General features: G+C 41.8%; 2 protein-coding genes across 12 annotated transcripts in view; one reads left to right on the forward strand and one right to left on the reverse strand.

Moving 5' to 3' along the window:
• UIMC1 (ubiquitin interaction motif containing 1) overlaps window positions 1-23,156 on the reverse strand; it is a 156,663-nt gene that overhangs the window by 102,516 nt on the left and 30,991 nt on the right. For 2 of the 4 annotated variants that reach the window (XM_081826400.1, XM_081826395.1), the window contains exon 1: window positions 16,427-16,583. The exons of 1 other annotated variant lie outside the window; for it this stretch is intronic. Coding sequence is in view for 1 of the 3 variants with exons in the window: in XM_081826397.1 (XP_081682523.1) it covers window positions 16,230-16,236 (7 nt within the window). In the remaining 2 variants the exon portion in view is untranslated. Of the gene's footprint in view, window positions 1-16,229; window positions 16,370-16,426; window positions 16,584-23,156 lie in introns of those variants that run through there. One more of the 4 variants, XM_081826397.1, reaches the window with a different exon arrangement.
• Window positions 16,212-23,156, forward strand: part of ZNF346 (zinc finger protein 346) — a 72,333-nt gene continuing 65,388 nt past the window's right edge. For 7 of the 8 annotated variants that reach the window (XM_081826407.1, XM_081826410.1, XM_081826409.1 and 4 more), the window contains exons 1-2: window positions 16,212-16,339; window positions 19,828-19,933. In XM_081826407.1, coding sequence (XP_081682533.1) covers window positions 19,840-19,933 — 94 coding nt within the window. In that variant the 5' untranslated portion in view covers window positions 16,212-16,339; window positions 19,828-19,839. Of the gene's footprint in view, window positions 16,340-19,820; window positions 19,934-23,156 lie in introns of those variants that run through there. The other variant, XM_031027963.2, reaches the window with a different exon arrangement.

Consider the following 23,156-nt stretch of genomic DNA (forward strand, 5'->3'; position numbering starts at 1 on the left):
GGCTCAGGTCATGGTCCTGGAGTCCCTGGATCGAGTCCCACATCGGGCTCCCTGCTCGGCAGGGAGTCTGCTTCTCCCTCTGACCCTCCCCCCTCTCATGTGTTCTCTCTCAAATAAATAAAATCTTTAAAAAAAATAAAATAAAATAAAACAAAATCTTTAGGGGTACCTGGGTGGCTCAGTCAGTTGAGCATCTGACATTTGATTTCGGCTCAGGTCATGATCTCAGGGTCATTAGATCAAGCCCCGTGTCAGGCTCTGCACTGGGTGTGAAGCCTGCTTAAGATTCTCTCTCTCCCTCCCTCTCTCTCTCTCTCTGCCTACCCCCCTCCCGACTCTCACACACACAAACACACACACACACTGTCCCTCTCTCTCAAAAATAAAATAAAATCTTTAAAAAATAAGAAAAAACAGGGCACCTGGGTGGCTCAGTTGGTTGAGCGACTGCCTTCGGCTCAGGTCATGATCCTGGAGTCCTGGGATCGAGTCCCGCATCGGGCTCCCTGCTCAGCAGGGAGTTTGCTTCTCCCCGACCCTCCCCCACCTCATGCTCTCTATCTCATTCTCTCTCTCAAATAAATAAAATCTTTTAAAAAAATTAAAATTAAAATTAAAAAATAAATAAAAAATAAGAAAAAACAACATTCAATTTCTACTAGCATCAAAAATAATAAAATTCTTACGAATAAATCTAACAAAATAAGTGCAAGACTTGCAAATGAAAACTTAAAAGTATTGAAGGAAGGGTCCAGTTCAAGGTGACATTGGAAGATCCTGAATTAACCTCCTCCTCCTATGGATACACCAAATCTACAAATATATATAGAACAAATTCTAAAATAAACCTAAAACCTGGCAGAGCAACCCATTCACAAATGAAAGGGAAACCACATTAAAGAAAGTAGGTAAGGTTAAGAGACAATCTCATAAACCCCACCCCAGGCACAACAAACCAAAATGGGGAGGGAACTCAACCCAGGAGCTTCTCCCTGAGGAGAGACAGTTTGAACCCCATATCTGGCACCACACCTTTTAAGACTTACACCTGAGAGATAAGCCCCCTAAACATCTAGCTTTGGAAGCCAACAGAGCTTGCATCCACAAGACTTCCAAAACTAAAGGAACTGAAAAGCCGTTCTCAAAAAGCTGACATGCAAATTCATGCACCCCAGAGCTCAGCACAAAGGTAGACAAGTGAAAAGCACCCAGACTTTCTGTGAAAAAGGCTTATTTCCTTATCTTAAAGCATCAGCCTAAGAGACAGCATCTAATTCAACATGCATAGGTGCCTACTGAAGTATTCCAAAGACAGAGGCCAGCAGGCACCATCTTTGCATCTCCATCTGCCTCACTCAAGCTTGCCAGTATCTCCCAGAAAGGAGTTTGTACCCTTGTATGATACTCCAATTTTTACAGCTGCTTCCCAGGGGATACTCCCAGATCACCTGCCTCTGGGGGCCACCAGGGCTTATGCTGACAGTCCTGCAGGACTTTGTATATTTGTATACATTAAAAGCTACAGCCTGAGAATCTGGCTTCCAATCAGCCTTAATCTAGGTGGTGACTGAGTTCCTCCCCTTTGGGACACTCACAGTTCTTGGCATACCTTCAAGTGCTGGGAGCCACTAAAAATATAGTAGGCTGCTTGGATAACCACAAAGGTTTGAGAGACAACTAAACGCTAAGGCAAGGTTGAAAGACAAGGTTCATCTCCTACATAAGGCCACTCTTTCAAAACTCAGAGAGTTGCTGGGTTTTTTTTCTTAATTATTTTAAATTCAATTAATTAACATATAATGTATTATCTGTTTCAGGAGTACAGGTCTGTGATTCATCCATCTTATATAATACCCAGTGCTCACTACAACACATACCCTCCCCAATGTCCATCACCCACTTACCCCAGCCCCCCAACCCTCCTCCTGTCCAGCAACCCTCCTCCCATCCAGCAACCCTCCTCCCATCCAGCAACCCTCGGTTTGTTTCCTAAATTAAGAGTCTCTTATGGTTTGTCTCCCTCTCTGATTTTGTCTTATTTTATTTTTCCCTCCTTCCCCTATGATCCTCTGCTCTGTTTCTTAAATTCCACAAATGAGTGAAACCATATAATTCTTTCTCTGATTGACTTATTTCGCTTAGCATAATACCATCCAGTTCCATCCATGTCATTGCAAATGGCAAGATTTCATTTTTTTTCATGGCTCCAAGAGTTGCTGTCTTATCTAATGCACAGAATCAACATGGAGAGTAAAGAAAATGAAAAAAAAAAAAACAACAGAGGAATACGTTCCAAACGAAAAGAATTAGCTAAAAGTTCAGAAAAACACCTTAACAAAAGAGAGGTAAGTGATTTACCTAACAAAGGAGTTCAAAATAATGGTCATACATCCAAATGGCCAATAGACACATGAAAAAGTGCTCAACATCACTCAGCATCAGGGAAATACAAATCAAAACCACAATGAGATACCACCTCACACCAGTCATAATGGCTAAAATGAACAAGTCAGCAAACAACAGATGCTGGCAAGGATGCAGAGAAAGGGGAACCCTCCTACACTGTTGGTGGGAATGCAAGCTCGTACAGCCACTCTGAAAAACAGTATGGAGGTTCCTCAAAAAAGTTGAAAATAGAGCTCCCTATGACCCAGCAATTGCACTACTGGGTATTTACCCCAAAGATACAAATGTAGTGATCTGAAGGGGCACCTGCACCCCAATGTTTACAGCAGCAATGTCCACAATAGTCAAACTATGGAAAGAGCCCAGATGTCCATCAACAGATGAATGAATAAAGAAGATGTGGTGTATATATATACAATGGGATATTACACAGCCATCAAAAAATGAAATCTTGCCATTTGCAACGACGTGGATGGAACTAGAGGGTATTATGCTAGGCGAAATAAGTCAATCAGAGAAAGACAATATCATATGATCTCACTGATATGTGGAATTTAAGAAACAAGACAGAGAATCACAGGGGAAGAGAGGGAAAAAATGAAACAAGACAAAACCAGAGAGGGAGACAAATCATAAGAGACTTAATCTCAGGAAACAAACTGAGGGTTGCTGGAGGGGAGGGGTATGGGGGGATGGGGTGGCTGGCTGATGGACTTTGGGGAGGGTATGTGTTATGGTGAGCACTGTGTATTGTGTAAGACTGACGAATCACAGACCTGTACTCCTGAAACAAATAATACACTATGTTAATAAAAAAGAAAAAAAACCTCTAAACAAAACACACACACACACAAAGAAATAAATATTTGATATGCACTCCTAATAAAAACAAATAAATAATGATCATAAAATTGCTCCCTGAGTTCAGAAGAATGGATAAACAAAGTAAGAATTTCAATTAAAAAATAAAAAATATAAAAAAGTATCAATAGAAGTTTTACTGAAAATGTACTGAAGAATACAATAACTGAACTGAAAAATACAAGGAGGACTTCAACATCAGATTAGATGAAGAAGAAAGGATCACTGCACTTGAAGACAGATTAGTGGAACTCAATTAGAGCAGCAAAAGAAAAAAGATGAAAAATGAGTGGATACATTAAAGAACTTATAGGACAATATCAAGCAGACCAACATTCTTATTACAGAAACAAAAAGGGCAGGAAAATTACTGAAGAAATAATGGATAAAAACTTCCCTAACCGGGGGAAAGAAACAAGACATCCAGATCCAGGAAGCCCAGAGAGTTCTAAAAAAGATAAACCCAAAGGAATCCACACCAAGACACATTCTAATTAAAGTGTCAAAGTTACAGACAAGGAAAAAACCTTAAAAGTAGGAAAGAAAATGAACATGTTACTGTGACTACAATAATTTGTTAAGGGACACAAAGATAAAAATATGTAAATTGTGGGGGTGCCTGGGTGGCTCAGTTATTGGGCATCTGCCTTCAGCTCAGGTCATGATCCCAGGATCATGGGATCGAGCCCTACATTGGGCTCCCTGCTCAGCGGGAAGCCTGCTTCTCCTCTCCCACTCCCCCTGCTTGTGTTCCCTCTCTCACTGTGTCTCACTCTGTCAAATAAATAAATAAAATCTTAAAAAAAAAAAAAAGATGTAAACTGTGACATCAAAAACATGTTGGGGGCTCCTGCGTGGCTCAGTCAATTGAGCATCCAACTCTTGGTTCAGCTCGGGTCATGATCTCGGGGCAGTGGGATCAAGCCCTGCATCCAGCTCCACGCTCAGCAGAGAGTCTGTTTGAGATTCTTTCTCCCTCTCCCTCTGCCCCTCCCCACTAAAATAAATAAATAAATCTTTTTCTTAAAAAACGACGTTGTAGGGAGACTAAAAATGTAAAGCTTTAGAATAAGCTCAAACTTAAGTTGCCTAGCAGCTTAAAATAGACTGTTGTACATTGTTTTAGGTAAGCCTCATGACAATCACAAAGCAAAAATCTATAGTAGATATATAAAAGATAAAGGAATCTAAATATACCACAAGAGAAAATCATCAAATCACAAAGACAGCAAGAAAAGAAGGAACAGAGGAATTACAAAGCAGCCAGAAAACAACTAACACAATTGCACACACACAAAAAAGGCAATAAGTACATAGCTACCAATAACTACTTTAAATGTAAAAGGGCTAAATTCTCTAATCGAAAGACTCAGAGTGGCTGAATGGATTAAAAAAACATATCAAAACACATGAAACATTTCAAATGCAACATTCTCTCCAGATGTCCTTATCTGCTTTACATAGTAAATGTAAGGAAATTAAGGCCTAAACTTTTGGCTGAAATTACAACATTCTAGAATAAGAAAAATATGAAGTCAATTTATCACAAACATATAAAGCCTATTTTTGTAGGTATATCTGCTTTGTTTATCATAATATCATCTAAAACAAAAGTACATATTTATTTTTCAAAACTGTTATTCTGTTCTTCCTTCACTTACCCATTTATTTTTCTCCTCCTAAATGAAAATTAGGATCATTTACAAAGACTGCAACTTTATTTTTTCTTAAATATTTATTTATTTGCGAGGTGCCTCGGTGGCTCAGTCGGTTAAGTGTCTGCCTTCGGCTTAGGTCATGATCCCAGGATCCTGGGATCAAGCCCTGCATCTGGCTCCCTGCACAGTGGGGAGTCTGCTTCTCCCTCTGCCTCTCCTCCTGCTTGTGCTCTTTCTCTGTCAAATAAATAAATAAAATCTTTAAAAAAAAAAGATTTGAGAGAGAGAGTGCACACGCACCTTGTGCTTGTGCAAGCAGGGGGAGGGACAGAGGGAAAGAGAGAGAATCTCAAGCAGATTCCCCACTGAGCACAAAGCCCAACTTGGGGTCCAATTCCACAAGCCCAAAATCATGACCTGAGCTGAAATCAGAAGTCGGACGCTTAACCAACTAAGCCACCCAGGCGGCCCTTGCAACTTTAGAATTAGTATGGAAACTAAGCTTTTGTTCAACAGGAACATGACACTGTGTTGTACAAAGGCAATACAAATGAAATCTAATGAAAAGACTGATTCTTGGCTGCCTAAATGAATTGGCTATTTAAATAAAATATAACACATTAAACAGCTAAAAAAGAATGGAAGGCAAAAAGATGTAAGAATATTGTCATCATAGTTTACGTATTCAATTCCATTGCTGTGAAGAAGATATCTGTAATTATGTAACACAATAAATGCCATAGTAATCCATAAAAAGATGGGGCCTGGGTCAGCTAGGTTGGGTAAATTGGGAAAGGCCTTGTTGGAGGTGGACTTTGAGCAGGATGCTGAAGAATTATATTGTGTTTTAATGATGGTTACTATCTTATTTCCTTAGAAAAGTCTAAAGTTACAGAGGTAGAAACTGTTTCTTATTCACATCTGAATCCCAGTATTTAGCTCAGAGCTTAGCTTTCAATAAATGTTACTGAATAAATGATTAAATACTTTAATGACCAAATGAGTGTATGAATAAACAAACTGGATTTGGAAAGGCATAGAAGATGGGAAAAAGACAAATACAGTGTGCCTGTTATTCAGGGATCTGAAATATATTCAGATAGAAGTTAAATGTCCCTGTCAAAATTAAAAAGAAGTAGAAACACAAACAGGCTTAGGGGCAACTCTGGTAGAGTGGTAAAGTTACAATTAACCTCTACAGAGTTTCCTAAATATTTCATCTCAATGGATTCTTTATTTTTAATTTGGAAAAGATTTCTAATATAAATTACTGAAAAAGTTTTATTGAGGTATCAAATATTTTCTGAATCCAATAAAAAAATAAAGTGAGGGGTGCCTGAGTGGCTCAGTCAGTTAAGCATCTGCCTTTGGCTCAGGTCATGATCCCAGGGTTCTGGGTTTGAGCCCCGTATTGGGATCCCTGCTCAGCAGGGAGTCTGCTTGTCCCTTTCCCTCTGCCCCTCCCCACCCCAGCTCATGTTCTCTTTCTCTCTCTCAAATAAACAAAATCTTTAAAAAAGAAATAACAGAGTGAAAGGTGAATTCCATCATCTTCATGATTAAAATTATAAACACAAACCATTTTTTTATTTTGTCTCTATGACAATAAAAGCTTGATAACACCAGAGCTCTGTTTACTGAATAGCATAGCTGCGATCAAGAAAAATCTAACTATAACTACATAACTCCAAAATTCTAAGTCTATCCCTTTTAATTCTATTTCAAACACATTTGCTCCTGCTGCTGCCCTTACCATGTAGCCATCTTTCTCATCTCTAATTCTTTACTACATGTGAAGAGAGTTACTAATTCTCCAGCATTAGCAGTAAATATAGTTGAGAACAATGACTTCATCTCATGAACCCAAGGAGATTAAATTTCCAAAGGAAAAAAACTGGCATTGAATTTTGCAATGATTTCTTAGTATGACACTAAAAGAACAGACAACAACAAAAATAAACAACTGACTATGTCAAAATTTTCAATAGTGAAAAAGCAACCCACAAAATGGGGGGAAAATCTGCAAACTGTTTATCTGGTAAGTGGTTAATATCAAAACTATATAAAGAACTCCTACAACTGAATAAAAACAACCCAATTAAAAAATGGGCAAAGGATGTGAATAGACATTTCTTCAAAGAAGATACTCAAATAGACAATAAGCATGTGTAAAGATGCTCAACATCACCAATCACTAGAGAACTGGAAATCAAAACCATAAGATACCACCTCACACTCCTTAGAATGGCTACTATCCAGAAAACAAAAAATAGCAAGTGTTGGAGAGCATGTGGAGAAACTGGAACCCTTGTGCGCTGCTAAGAAGAATGGAAATGGTGCAGCTGTTATGGGAATTAGTATGGCAGTTCCTCAAAATACTAAAAATAGAATTTTCATATGATCCAGCAATTCCCCTTCTAGATATATACACAAAAGAAGCGAAAGCAGGGATTCAAACATATTTGTACACCCACATTCACAGCAGCATTATTCACAATAGCCAAGGAGTGGAAGCAACTTAAATGTCCACTGACAGACACAAAATATGATATACACATACAGTGAAATATTATTCAGCCTTAAAAAAAGAAGGCAACTCTGACATATGCTTCAACATGGATCAACTTTGGGGCGCCTGGGTGGCTCAGTAGGTTAAGCGTCTGCCTTCAGTTCAGATCATGATCCCAGGATGCTGGGATCAAGCCCCACATTGGGCTCCCTGCCCAAAGGGGAGCCTGCTTCTCCCTCTCCCTCTGCCTGCCACTCCCCCTGCTTGTGCATGCACACACTGTCAAATAAATAAAATCTTTTAAAAAATGGATTAGTTCTGAAGACATTATGCTAAGTGAAATAAGTCAGACACAAATGGACAAAGTAGTCAGATTCATAGAACAGAAAGCAGAATGGTGGTTGCCACAGGCTGGGGGAAAGGAAGGATGTGTAGTTATTGTTTAATGGGTGGAGTTTCGGTTTAGGAAGATGAAAAAAGTTCTGATAATGGATGGTGCTGATGGTTGAATGACAATGTGAATGTACTTAATACCAACAAACAGTACACTTAAAATGGCTAAAATGATAAGTTTTGAGTATATTTTGGTAAAATTTTATATATTTGGTAAATTATGTACACTTTGCTACAATTAAAAAAAAGAAAAACAGCAAAGGCATATGCAGTTGACCTTTGAACAACGTGGGTTTGAACTGTGCAGGTCCACTTATATGTGGGTTTTTTTACAGTACAGTACCATAAATGTATTTTTTTTTAAGATTTATTTATTTGAGAGAGAGAGCACGTGCGCGCACAAGTGGAGGGGCAGAGGGAGGGGTAGACAAGCAGACTCCTCCTCACTGAGCAGGGAGCCCAACACAGGGCTCGATCCCAAGACCCTCAGATCATGACCTGAGCCAAAATCGAGAGTAGGACGCTTAACTGACTGAGCCACCCAGGAACCCCATAAATGTATTTTTTATTATTCTCTTAATGCCTTTTCTTATTGCCAGCTTAACTTATTGTGGGAATACAGTAATATAATACATATAACATACAAAACATGTGTTAATTGATTGTTTATGTTATCAGTGAGGCTTCCAGTCAACATCAGGCTATTAGTAGTTAAGTTTTTGAGGAGTCAAGAGTTGTACACAGATTTTGGGGCGCCTGGGTGGCTCAGTTGGTTAAGCGACTGCCTTCGGCTCAGGTCATGATCCTGGAGTCCCGGGATCGAGTCCCGCATCGGGCTCCCTGCTCAGCAGGGGGTCTGCTTCTCCCTCTGACCCTCTTCCCTCTCGTGGTCTCTGTCTCTCATTCTCTCTCTCTCAAATAAATAAATAAAATCTTTAAAAAAAAAAAAAGAGTTGTACACAGATTTTCAACTGCACAGGGTGTCACACGCCTAACTTCTGTATTGTTCAAGGGTCAACTATACATAATCTCATGGAAAAATTTCCAAGACGTGCACTAATCAGAGAAAAATAGTAAATAACAGCATGATACCTTTTGTGCAGATTAAAAAAAATCAGCAATGATAAATTTTTCTCAAGCCATCAAAAACAGAAATTAATCAATTTACAACCTTCAGCTCTCATCTCTAGTTCAAAAATAATTTTTAGGAAAAACTTTTTGTTAACTAAAAAACACTTAAAAGCCTTTCATATGTTGTTAATTCAAGTAATTTAAGAAAGTTAAATAATTTTTCTTTTTTTTAAAGATTTTATTTATTCATTTGAGAGAGCGAGAATGAGAGAGAGCACATGAGAGGGGGGAGGGTCAGAGGGAGAAGGAGACTCCCCGCCGAGCAGGGAGCCCAATGCAGGACTCGATCCCAGGACTCCAGGATCATGACCTGAGCCGAAGGCAGTCGCCCAACCAACTGAACCACCCGTTTTATCTACTTTAAAATGTAAAAAAGAGGGGTGCCTGGGTGGCTTAGGTGGTTAAGTGACTGCCTTCAGCTCAGGTCATGATCCCGGAGTCCTGGGATCAAGTCCCACATCGGGCTCCCAGCTCAGTGGGGAGCCTGCTTCTCCCTCTGACCCTCTCCCCTCTCATGCTGTTTCTCTCTCTCTCTCTCTCAAATAAATAAATAGAATCTTAAAAAAAATAAAATGTAAAAAAGATGTGGCGTTTAAATTAAGGAAATCAATTATTAGTCAGAATTGTACTCAACACTAAAAAAAGAAATCACTATTTGCGGGGCGCCTGGGTGGCTTAGACGGTTGAGCATCTGCCTTTGGCTCGGGTCATGAATCCCAGGGTCCTGGGATCGAACCCCACATCGGGCTCCCTGCTGAGCAGGGAGCCTGCTTCTCCCTCTCCCTCTGCCTGCCGCTACCCCGCTTATACTCTCTTTCGTCAAATAGATAAAAATCTTTAATTTGCTTCTCATAACTTGCTCCCTACCCCAGGTCCCATAGTCAGCCATTTCAATGGGACCTCTAAAGCCCCTAACCCTGGAAAATACTACTTGTGTACTTCTTGCCCCAGCTACAAAGATAAGATTCCTGGAGAGATTCACAAAATCAAGCCAACTGATTTCACTGATCCTTTCTAAGGGACCTCTGTCTTCAAGTCTTTCACAGTAAGCTCCTCCTAACCCTTTGTATATATATTTAAGTTCCTTCTAGATCCACTCTATTCCCTTGCTACAAACATTATCAAGACTTCCTAAGCCTAAAAATAAGTTCCCTCAACCCTATCACCAATAAAATTATCTCTCCTTTGCTTCTCCGTCTCCCACTCCCCCAGCTTGTGTTCCTTCTCTCATTTTGTCTCTGTCAAATAAATAAATAAAATCTTTTTTAAAAAATTAATTAAATAAAATCTTTAAGACAAAAGAAAAATAAAACAAGAAACCATTATCTGTTATATACATGCAAAAATCGTCAACAAAATACTAACAAACCAAACCCAGTATTATATAAAAAGAATTATATACCATGACTAAGATGTATCAAGAGAAGGAAAGGTTGGTTTAAGATCTGAAACTCAATGTATTATACCATATCAATAGAATAAAGGAGGGGCATCTGGGTGGCTCAGTCGTTGAGCGTCTGCCATCAAATGTTTTGCTCATAATCTATACATTGACACACACACTATAAATTTCCAAAGCAATCATTAATTTAAAAAACAAAAAGCAGAAGAGCATGTTTAGTATTATTTTACTCGTGCAAATTAAAACACACACACACACACAGCCCTCTGTTTTAAAATCCATCTGGAAGGATACACAAGAAATTGCCAAAAGTGTGAGAGAGAATTTGAGAGATAGATGAGGAAAGACATTTTCCCTACTATTTGAATTCTGAACCATATGTACGTATTATTTTTATTTTTCTTTAAACTTTAAACTCTGGAGATAATTTGAAGTTTTGACATTAATTTTAAAGAGCACATTCCATACCCACTGTGTCCATTTATCACCCTCTTCTCTACTAATATGTTATATAATCTGAATGTGCTCTCCCTTTAAGATTATCAAAGATCTCCTTGCCACCAAATCCATATACCTCTCTTCAGCTTTCATTCCACTAGTCATCTTGGCAAATCCTTCATGACAGTCTTAGTGTCTGTGATACTGCTCCACTGAGTTTTCTCCTAGATCTGACCTCTCCTTTCCTTCTTCTTCCTTCTATTCCTCTAAGTTAAAGTGTTTACCGTTATGCTATACTCAATCTCCTTCTCTCCCTACTTTGCAACTTCAAAGTGACATTCACTCTTGCGCTTTCAATTACAAACTCAATTCAAAGGCCTATAAGATATACAAATGCACCTCGGTCTTTCAGCTCAATTCTATTCCTACCATTTCAGATTTGCTGTGAAATTCTACTGAACATTTAAAGAAGTAACAATCTTTTTTTTTTTTTTTTAAAGACTTTGTTTATTTGACAGAGACAGAAACAGCGAGAGAGGGAACACAAGCAGGGGGAGTGGGAGAGGGAGAAGCAGGCTTCCCACAGAGCAGGGAGCCCGATGTGGGGCTCGATCCCAGGACCCTGGGACCATGACCTGAGCCAAAGGCAGACATTCAACAACTGAGCCACCCAGGCGCCACCAAGAAGTAACAATCTTTCACAAACTCTTCCAAAAAAAAGTGGGGGAACACTTCCCAACTCATTCTACCTGACCAGTTGATACCAAAACCAGACAAAAACAATAAAAGAAAACAAGAAACCAGGAGTGACTGGCTGGCTCAGTCATGGGAACGTGTTACTCTTGGTCTCAGAGTTATGAGTTTGTGCCCCATGTTGGGTACAGAGACTACTTAAAAATAAAATCTTTAAGGGGCACCTGGGTGGCTCAGTCGTTAGGCGTCTGCCTTCGGGTTGGGTCATGATTCCAGGGTCCTGGGATTGAGCCCTGCATCAGGCTCCCTGCTCAGCAGGAAGCCTGCTTCTCCCTCTCCCACTCCCCCGGCTTGTGCTCCTTCTCTCACTTTGTCTCTCTCTGTCAAATAAACAAATAAAATCTTTTTTAAAAAAATAAATTAAATAAATAAATAAAATCTTTAAGACAAAAGAAAAATAAAACAAGAAACCAATATGTTATATAGATGCAAATATCATCAACAAAATACTAACAAACCAAACCCAATATTATATAAAAAGAATTATATACCATGACTAAGATGTATCAAGAGAAGGAAAGGGGGCGCCTGGGTGGCTCAGTCGTTAAGCGTCTGCCTTCGGCTCAGGTCATGATCCCGGAGTCCTGGGATTGAGCCCCACATCGGGCTCCCTGCTCCGCGGGAAGCCTGCTTCTCCCTCTCCCACTCCCCCCGCTTGTGTTCCCTCTCTCGCTGTATCTCTCTCTGTCAAATAAATAAAATCTTTAAAAAAAAAAAAAAGAGAAGGAAAGGTTGGTTTAAGATCTGAAACTCAGTGTATTATACCATATCAACAGAATAAAGGAGGGGCACCTGGGTGGCTCAGTCGTTGAGCGTCTGCCTTCGGCTCGGGTCATGATCCCAGGGTCCTGGGATAGAGCCCTGCGTCGGGCTCCCTGCTCTGTGGGAAGCCTGCTTCTCCCTCTCCCACTCCCCCTGCTTGTGTTCCCTCTCTCACTGTCTCTCTGTGTCAAATAAATACATAAAATCTTTAAAAAAAAATAAAGGACAAAAACCACGATTATCTTAATATACACAAAGAACATTTGACGAAATTCAACACCCCTTCATGATAAAAACACTAAACTAGGAATAGAACTTCCTCAACCTGATAAAAAGTATCTATCAAAAACCCGTGGTTAACATTATACTTAATGGTGAAATACTGAAAGCCTTCCCCTTAGATCAGGTCCAAAACAAGCATGTCCACTCTCAGCACTTCTATTCAACATTATAGCGGAGGTTCTAGCCAGAGCAATTAGCCAAAAAGAGAGAGAGAAAGAAATAAAAAGCATCCAGATTGGAAAAGAAGAAGTAACACTATATTTAGTTTTATCATCATTTAGATGCAATAATCTTGTATATAGAAAATTCTAAGAAATCCACTAAAAAAAAACTATCAGAACACACAAGTTCAACAAGGCTGCAGGATACAAAATCAAAACAAAACTACCTGTATTTCTATACATTTGCATTGAGCAATCTGAAAATGAAATTAAGAAAACAAATCTGTTTACAATAGCATCCTAAGGACTAAAATACTTAGTCATAGCTTTAACAGAAGACATGCCAAATTTAGGGCGCCTGGGTGGCTCAGTTGGTTAAGCAACTGCCTTCGGCTCAGGTCATGATCCTGGAGTCCCGGGATCGAGTCCCATGTCGGGCTCCCTGCTCAGTGGGGAGTCTGCTTCTCCCTCTGACCCTCCCCCCCTCATGCTCTCTCTCTCTCTCTCTCTCATTCTCTCTCTCAAATAAATAAATAAAATCTTAAAAAAAAAAAATGTGAACAGTATAATGTGTATATTTAAATTATTAAATATAACAAAGGCACAAAAGGATAAAATTATTATAGGTTGAATAGCATAGGTAAGACTTGGAAGTCAGAATTAGTTTGGGAGGATTCTGAAGGAATCACAGGGCCACAGGAAAACAACTTGTATGGAATAGTTTTCATCTTATTAAATGTTTTCTGTACCCTAGAGTTATTTAAACCAAAATGCTCAAATCTGATAGCAAGAGTAGCTATACCACCAAATATATGTAATTTCTTAAAGATACATAAATAAAAACTCTACCCTTCTCTGTAGCACAGAACCACCAGCAGTCTCAAAGTGGGTTTTCAAAGAATTAAGCAGATAAGGGATTGATAAACATTAAGTAGAGGCCCCCCACAGATTACAGACTCTAAAATTCAGTGCTTCATGAGATTTAACCACACAGTAATTCTAAGAGTAAAAACAAGGCACTGCTTGGCCAATTTAAACAAGCAGACCAGCATATAGTGCAGCTACTATTTATTTAAGTTGCTACCCTTAAAAATGAAGAACTCACTAAAATAATGGCTTACCTTCAAGTACTTGAACTGAGGCTAAAGAATGAATTACCACTAACTGTGAAGGAAGAATAGAGTTTAGAGGCCAACAGCCTCATCTTAATCATGACAGGAACAAAATGTCTCTAAAAGAATGCACAAACAGGAAAGGTGACACAATAATGAGACTTGTTATTTATTTCACATGTAGCATTTTTAGTAATGCCATTGAAAATCCCTAATTGGGGTTATTATTTGTCATTTTCTTTCAGCATATCTATCATCTTGATCTATCTGAAGAACAATCACTGAAAAAATAACTTAAAATCTTGACATTCTACCTACCAAACATGTCAAAATCACTTCAAAAACTTGGGGATTATAGGGACCTTAACAAGTCTTTATGAATGATTGACCGTAAGTTATTAAATAAGTCACTACCCAAGAAATTTGGTACCAAGCATTATCACCTGATTTCAAGGGCTTGTTTCCTTGGTTTTTATTTTTTTAAACATTTTACTTATTTATTTGTGAGAGAGAGCACAAGCAGGGAGGAGGGTCAGAGGGAGAGGGTGAAGCAGACTCCCCGTTGAGTAGGGAACTTGATGCAGGACTCAATCCTAGGACCCTAAGATCATGACCTGAGCAAAAGTCAGAGGCTTAACCAACTGAGCCACCCAGGCGCCCCATTGTTTCCTTGATTTAAAAAAAGGTAAATGTGGCAGTTCTTTCTACTCATGGATCCTGTCCTAGTGCTTTAATAAAACCACCTTTTTGCGCCGAAAATACATAAGTACGTAAAATAAAAAAGGTAAATTCATTTACCAGCACACGCACAATTCTTTATTTCCCAGTTTATACTCAGCCTCAGGACAAATGCGTAACAAAATCCAAACACATTTTGAGTAATAATTAAATTATAGTCATTTATTGAGTCCTGGGATACTATCCTAGGTACCTCACACGCATTAAAGGTTATCCTCCGAATAACTCTATATCACTATTTTATACTATTTTTATCACTAATCATTATTTTAACGATTTGTATCACTATTTTACATGTTCGTAAACTTATTCAAAATCAAACAATTGGTAAGTTCTTCCTAGGTTGGTAAATGTCTATGTTCTGAATTGCAGCTTGAGATGCCTGACTCCAAAAATACATTCTTTTGGGCGCCTGGGTGGCTCAGTCGGTTAAGCGGCTGCCTTCGGCTCAGGTCATGATCCCCGGGTTCTGGGATTGAGTCCCGCATCGGGCTCCCTGCTCTGCGGGGAGCCTGCTTCTCCCTCTCCCTCTGCCTACTTGTGTTCTCTATCTCTCTGTCAAATAAATAAATAAAAAATCTTAAAAAAAAAAAAAAATACATTCTTTGATTCATCTACAATCCACTGCCCCCCAACAGGAAAAAGTAAAGACAGAAGCATAAAACTTTCACTTTTTCCTAGATAATACTTATATCTTAATATGCTATAGTGACTAAATACAAGAACATTAGAGTCAGGCTGCCTGGATTCAAAACAGCTCTACCACTTACGAGATAGGTCGTCCATCCTGTTACCTCATCTGTAAACTGAGGATAATAGTACCTATCTCGTAAAAGTGTTAAGATTAAATAAATCCGGGGGCGCCTGGGTGGCTCAGTTGGTTAAGCGACTGCCTTCGGCTCAGGTCATGATCCTGGAGTCCCGGGATCGAGTCCCGCATCAGGCTGTCTGCTCGGCAGGGAGTCTGCTTCTCCCTCTGACCCTCCTCCCTCTCATGCTCTCTGTTTCTCATTCTCCCTCACAAATAAATAAATAAAATCTTTAAAAAAAAAAAAAGACTAAATAAATCCGTGCGTGTAACAGACTTGAAACACAGTCATCGTACAGAAAGAAACATCAGCTCTGCTGGAAGGGAAAGTGGCAAATAATAAGGATTTCCAAACAAAATATTTTTTTCTGGGCAAATAACAGAAGGATCACTCCGCAACAAAACAGTAGCCTGGCGGGGGAGGGGGAGGGGGCGTAAGGCGTAAGAGGCGGAGGGGCACGGAAGCCGGTCCTCGTGTAGAGGTCCCGGCTGTGGGGCCCCGTAGGGGGGAGACAGCGAGAACGGAGCCTCCTTCCGGCGTGTTCAGGGTGAAGAAGACGCTTTCGAGGGACCGGGGGGCGGGGGGGACCAGTGCCCATCGGCTGACGAAAAATAACGAAAGAGCGCCCGAGAGCATAAAGGCCGCACCCCGGTGCGAAGTGGGCCGGCCTGGGACTGGGGGCGGAAGCCCACCACGGCGTCAGGAGGCGTCCAGCGAAGTCCCTAAGGGCCCCACTCCCGCGTCGGGAGGCGCCCCGCCTGCCAGCTTCCTGGGGCGTCCCGAAAGGCCCACCCCGGTGTCCGGAGACGCTCACCTAACATCCTCAGGGGCCACCCCGACGTCCCGAAGGGCCCACCCCGGCGTCCGGAGAGATCCGCCTCCGCGCCGAGAGGGCTCTACCCCCCGTCAGAGGCGCCCCTCCAGGTGAGAAGCGGGCCGCGGCCCCCGAGGGAGAAAAAAGGAGGCGGGAAGAGGGCGGGCTGGAAGTGAGCGGAGGCGGCAGGTACTCACCGACCGGCCGGGGCCCTCTGCCGAGCCCCTCCTCCGGGGCGCTGCGGGTCGCGAGCGTTCGCAGCACGTCAGGAGCGCGGGGCGGGGGGGGAGGGGGCGGCACGCGCGCGAAGCTGAGGCACCGCGGGGAGGAGTCGCGCTCTCCGGGCGGGTGTGGGCGCGTGCGCCGGCGTCCGGGGACGCAACCAACCCGCACCGCGGGGGGAAGCCGCGGCCAGATCATACCACTGCGCTCGGGCTGGAGCGCGCCATCACTGGAGTAGGATTTGATCTTCCAGCGCAGTGTGGGGCCCTCCCCGCGTGCTCGGAGTGGGCTTGTTCGCTGTATCATTTGTTAGCACGTTGAGGGAAACCAAAGAGTAACAACAGGGCGCTCAAAACACTACAGTGAACCCCTTCAGAGTCTCCTCTGCCACATCAACCCTCCTCCGGCCCTTTGTTTGCATGTAGAGTTATACTGAAATTGTGTCTTCATATGACTACTTGAAAACTATGTCCTGATCGTAAATGTTAACAGTCTGACCATTTCCAGGAAGGGAAGGAATCTGAGAAACGTAAACTCTTAGAGGTGTCAGTTGGCTGTGTAAGATTAGAACAGCCACTTTTGGTGAAATTTTAAATGTGCGTTTTATGATCCAGCAACTTCATGTCTAGAATACAGAAAGAAACTCCTACAGGTGTGCACAAGAAGACAAATTCATGTTCGAGCCTGCTTCCTTGTGAAAAATGTAAACAACGATAATGTGCAATAAAATATAGACGAATAGGGTGCCTGGGTGTTTCAGTTGGTTGGGCGACTGCCTTCGGCTGGGGTCATGATCCCAGAGTCCCGGGATCGAGTCCCGCATCGGGCTCCGTGCTCAGTGGGGAGACTGCTTCTCCCTCTGACCCTACCCCCTCTTGTGCTCTCTCTCTCTCTCTCAAATAAGTAAAATATAATCTTAAAAAAAAATGAATAGGGCGCCTGGGTGGCTCAGTTGGTTAAGCGACTGCCTTCAGCTCAGGTCATGATCCTGGAGTCCCTGGATCGAGTCCCGCATCGGGCTCCCTGCTCGGCGGGGAGTCTGCTTCTCCCTCTGGCCCTCCCCCCTCTCATGTGCTCTCTCTCTCATTCTCTCTGTCAAATAAATAAATCTTTAAAAAAAAAAAATGAATAAAACGTGATATGTTCCCATGATAAAATGTTACAACAAATAAAACTAATACATGAGTCCTATACGTATCAACATTTGATAGCTCATAGGAGTTATAAATAGCAACATGCCAATTATGTGCACTGTGAAACGACTTATGTAAATTTAACAGAATCACAGTATATACTAATGAAAAAATATATGTGTTAAGTATAGAAAATGAACTAGATGGATATGGGGATATGCACTATGATAATAAAAGGGCAGGAGGGGGGTAGGAGTAGGATTGGGAGGGGGGATAAACAGGACTTCAGATACATCTGTCATGATTTCTTTTTTTTAACAAAGAAGGAACCTGGGGCTCCTGGGTGGCTCAGTTGGTTAAGTCTGCCTTCTGCTCAGGTAATAGACCTGGGGTCCTGGGTTGATCCCCACATCTGGCTTTTTGCTTAGCGCAGAGTCTGCTTCTCCCTCTGCCCCTCTCCCCCACTCGTTCTCTCTCACTTGCACTCTCTCTCAAGGAAATAAAATCTTTAAAAAATAAAATATAAAAGAAGAAACCTAAATATAAACATAACAAAATATGTTAATTAGGTAGTGGAACTATTTACATTATTCTTAGTATATGTCTGCAGTAGCAAGCACTAGTTATATTAGTCTTAACATTTTCTATAACATTTTTTTAAAGATTTTATTTATTTATTTGAGAGACAGCAACAGAAACAGCGAGAGAGAGCATGAGCCAGAAGGAGAGGGAGAAGCAGGCTCCCCGAAGAGCAGCGGGGCTCGATCCCAAGACCCTGGGATCATGACCTGAACCGAAGGCAGATGCTTAACCAACTGAGCCACGCTGGTGCCCCTTATGTAACATTTAATTCTGGAATGACCTTTTCTTATCCTCCCAAGTCACCTACCTCCAACTGATCCTCCGAAATCCAACTCAACCATTTATTCCTTTGTGTCCTCTAACCCTGACGCTGAAAAGGGCCCTTGAGTTGGCTAAACAATACAAATGGACAAGAAGTCAAACAGGAATTCCAAGCAAGGCTTTATTGGGGCTTATGCTACAGCACAAGGAAGATAGCACAAAGGAAAGAGTCTTCAGGCTAGCCCCCTGAAGAGAGGTCAGGGAGGGCTTTAAAGCCCCTGACCTCTCTTCAGGGGGCTAGCTTTAAAGAGGTTAACCAGGGCCGCCTGGGTGGCTCAGTTGTTGAGCGTCTGCCTTCGGCTCAGGTCATGATCCCAGGCAGGGTCCTGGGATCGAGCCCTGCATCGGGCTCCCTGCTCGGGAGCCTGCTTCTTCCTCTCCCACTCCCCCTGCTTGTGTTCCTTCTCTCGCTATGTCTCTCTTGTCAAATAAATAAAAATTAAAAAAAAAAAAAAAGAGGCTTAACCAACTGAGCCATCCAGGCGCCCCTGGAATATATATTTAAGGTCTCCTACAGTCTCACAGGAGTAGGATGACTTCAGGTCTTCTAGATGGTCCTGTGGATATTCGGGAAAGAGGAATTTTAATCTGGAAAGATGTGCCCAGTTAGGGACTCCTTGTAAGTTGACTGCATTTGGAGTGGCCAGAGGGTCTCTTGGTAGGGATCCTTCCATTTAGGCAACAGTTGGTTCTCTGGGGAGTTTTCTTTACAAGTTCTAAGAAGGACCTGATCTCCTGGGTTAACCTGTGGATGGGGTCCTCTTTTCTGCCTCATCCTTGGTGGGGGCTGGTAGTATTTTGTTTGCAAGGTTTGATATTGCTTTATGTACTTGACCTAGATTAATTATATATTGTAAGCTCTGGCTCACTTCTCTAACAGCAGGAGTAGTCTAATCTAAGGTTCATGAGTCTCCTGAAATGAGACAGAGCAGGGACTAAACTCAGGTCCCCTCAACCCTCACTGCAAAATCCAGCATTCCTTGGCTCTCCATAGAAAGAAAAGCTAAAATTCTATGCAGCGCAGTAGTATATCTTGCAGGAATGTGGAAACAAGATGTTTATGGAAAGGAAGGACTCAGCTATGAAGACTGGTGAAGACTGGATCAAACCAGTCTACGCCAAGATGGCCACCAATGCTGACTTTTCACCGCCTTTTTCCCTCATTATAATACTAAGGGTGGAGATTTCACATGCTAATTAGACATGTGAGACATGAAGAAGCATGACCCTTAAGTGCACAGGTGTCAAGAATTTCCTACCTCTACATGTTTAAATGTCACCCTTTTCCTGCCTAAGTCTCCTTAGAGGTTGGTATCACACTTTTCTGGCATCTCCACCAGGACTCCCGGAGGATGTCTGGGACCCATGCGGATGGACAACTGGATGCAACCCCTTCGGAGCTGACAAGCAGCCACCTAAACCTTTGGTTCAGTGTCACCGTGCTAGGTAAGTCAGTCTCCAGCATCCCAGGGGGTACCCACTACTCTCATTCAGGTAACATTTTTCTCTTTGCCCTTCCTTCCCAATTTCCTTCCCTCCTCCTTTAACTTCCCTCTTCTTTTCCATGCTTTTCCTCCTCCTCCTTATACTCTACTAATGGGATGGCTACAAGATAGCTACAGCTTAACTCCTCTCAGCCTGTGAGAACATGGTCCCTCTGGTAGGGAACTAACCAGTAGAGGTGGGAAAGGCTCACCTCACACCATGCAGACCTTGGTCAAACAGGCGGTCCCTAACCAGGGACTAGTAAGAGTGATGGAGATATAATCCTCACACAGTGTAGTCTAATAGCTAGAAGTCTGATAGCCACAGGAAAACCTTGTGGTTTTTTGTTTGTTTTTTCTCTTTCTCCCCTTATTCCCTGGTTCCAAGTTGTATGAATAGAAACCAGTAAGGGATGGGTTGAAAAAATTGACTCCCTTGGCCTGATCACCCCAATGGGCAGTGGACAGAGTGCCTCCCTCCACTGCCCCTTGCTTGGTTTCTTTTCCTCCTTCTCTTTCTCCCTCTCCTCTTCCAGCTTCCCCTGCTCTGCCCCCTGCCCGCTTTCAATGTGGAGACTCCTGTTTTGTTACCCTCTTTAAAACTTCTTGGTACTTCTTCCCTCTGTCCTGTCTGTGGAGGGGATGTGTGGGCTTCTTTGTCACTGTGCCAGTCGAATTTGTCACCCGGTTAGATCTCATTGACTTCTGTGAAGATTGCCCACTATACCAACAGACCTGGAGTCTGCAGAGAAAAGGGCATTGCTTGTCATGAATTTTATTATCCAATCTGCTTTAGACATTAGTAGAAAATTACAAAAGTTAGAGGCCAGCCCTCAGACTCCACTGTCAACCTTGATGGAAGAGGCCTTCAAGGTCTCTAATAACATGGACAAGGCAGAGGAAGCTAATAGAGCTAGGAAATTGGCCAAAAAGATGCAGCTTTTGGCTCCCCGAATTCATCCACCCACCAGCTCCAGGTGACCTTAGGAGGTCCAGGAGACCAGACAACTGATAGGGAATTGTCAACCTGGGATGAAACCAAGGCAGTTATTGCCAGGAAGGACACTGGAAAAGGGAATGTCCTGAGTGCCCCTGCTATGGGACACCCAAGGGCAGCCCTGGCCAACTCCTGCTTCTTGCTCATCTCTGGAATGAGAATGCACATACCAGTTGAGGAGACCCGAGTCCAAAGTTGCTCTCTCTCAACCCCAGTCCAGTTCTCCTGCTTGCTTCCTTGGCTGCTGGGACATTTGATCACCCATGGTATACTAGAGTTATTTGCTGTATGTATCTATCTCTTTTATAAGACTTGTGAGCTTTCTGAAGACATGATCCATGTAACTCCAGCAAGTAGCAAAGAGCCTGGCCAAAAGCAAACATTCAATACATGTTGACTGAATGAATTTGGAAGGGGAGATCAAAAATGTCTCAAGGCCAGAATTCTCAAAAATGTCTGCAAGGCCAGAATTCTTACTTCAGAGAAGAATGCTGATTCAGTTCTTGTTGGCAGCCATCTTGTAACCAGCCATTGATAAGCATCTTCTAAAATGGCCCTCAATCATCCCACCTCCTGGCATTCACACTCTTTAGGATGGGCTGTACTTACTTTTTAAAAAATATAATGAGGCAGAAGTAATGGGATGCATTTCCAAGACTAGGTTATAAAAAGACTGTGGTTCCCTGGTTTCCTTCCTGGGCATTTTCACCCTCTACATTTGCTCACTTTGGGGGACTCCAAATGCCATGTCAGGAGGCAGTCATGTGGAGAGACCCATATGGGAGAGAATTCCACCTCCACCACCACCCCCACAAAGTGCCAGTTAACTACAACCTCATAAGAGACTGTAAGTCAAACGCAACACCTGGGGGCGCCTGGGTGGCTCAGTCGTTAAGCATCTGCCTTCAGCTCAGGTCATGGTCCCAGGGTCCTGGGATCAAGCACTGCATCAGGCTCCCTGCTCAGCGGGGAGCCTGCTTCTCCCTCTCCTACTCCCCCTGCTTGTGTTCCCTCTCTCACTGTCTCTCTCTGTCAAATAAATAATCTTTAAAAAATTAAAAAAAAAAAAAGGCAACACCTGGCTAAGCCATACCCAAATTCCTGACCCACAAAAATTATGTTTATTATTTAAGATTTGGGATAATTTGTTATATAACAACAGATAACTAATAACACAGCTTTGAAGAGGAAAATACAGAAAATAACAGGGTGAGAGCCCTGATCATATAGACCTGGAAACCATTCAGCTTCTGGACTTTCTGGGGCACCTGGGTGGCTCAGTTGGTTATGTGTCTAACTTTGGCTCAGGGTCCTGGGATTGAGCTCCATGTTGGGCTCTGCGATCAGCAGGGAGTCAGCTTGTCCCTCTGGCCCTCCCCCTGCTCATGCTTTCCCTCTCTCTGTCTCAAATAAATAAAATCGTTAAAAATAAAAAAATTTTTAAAAACTTCTGGATTTTCTATAATGTGAAATAATAAATGCCCTTAATATTTACATTGGTCATGTTTTGTTATCTGCAGTAAACAACATTCCAAATGGTATAAATCTGAATGTCCATCAGTAAGGGAATGATATATTACATAGTATTGTATATTCATAGAATAATATAGAACAATTAAAATAAATGAACTAAATTTACATGTGCCATCATGGATACATCTCAAAACATGATACTAACTTTAAAAGGCAAGTTGCAGGATGATGCAAGCTCCATGAGAATAGGACTTTATTCTCTACATTGCTGTATCCCCAGTACTTATAAGAATGACTAGCACATAGTACAGAAGAATGAATGACATGCTCAGCATGATTCCACTTATGTGAACACAAACTCTTATACAAATAATATCACATTTTTTAAAGTAACAGATACATGTAGAAGTATTTTCATAGGCCTGGGAGGATACATGGATACGTAATAAGCAGAAAATATAGGATACTTCTGAAAAGTGAGTTAGAGGTCTAAAATTGGGATCAAAGAGAACCTTACTATATTCTTAATGTCCTGATTTTATTTTTAGAGCTAATGTAATTAAAAATGAATTAACTATGTATTTTAAAGCAAACAAAGCAATCACCAGAGAACTTTTAGTGATTGCTACATCCAAGTTACCTAATGTTTCTGTGCTGATCTCTCTCTCTAAAGCTTCTCTTGCCATTTCTGCATAGAATTTCTTGTCATTTTTAA

The sequence above is a fragment of the Leptonychotes weddellii genome, chromosome 7 (assembly GCF_054177405.1).
Source record: "Leptonychotes weddellii isolate Sample4059 chromosome 7, ASM5417740v2, whole genome shotgun sequence".
NCBI classification, from domain to species: Eukaryota; Metazoa; Chordata; class Mammalia; order Carnivora; family Phocidae; genus Leptonychotes; species Leptonychotes weddellii.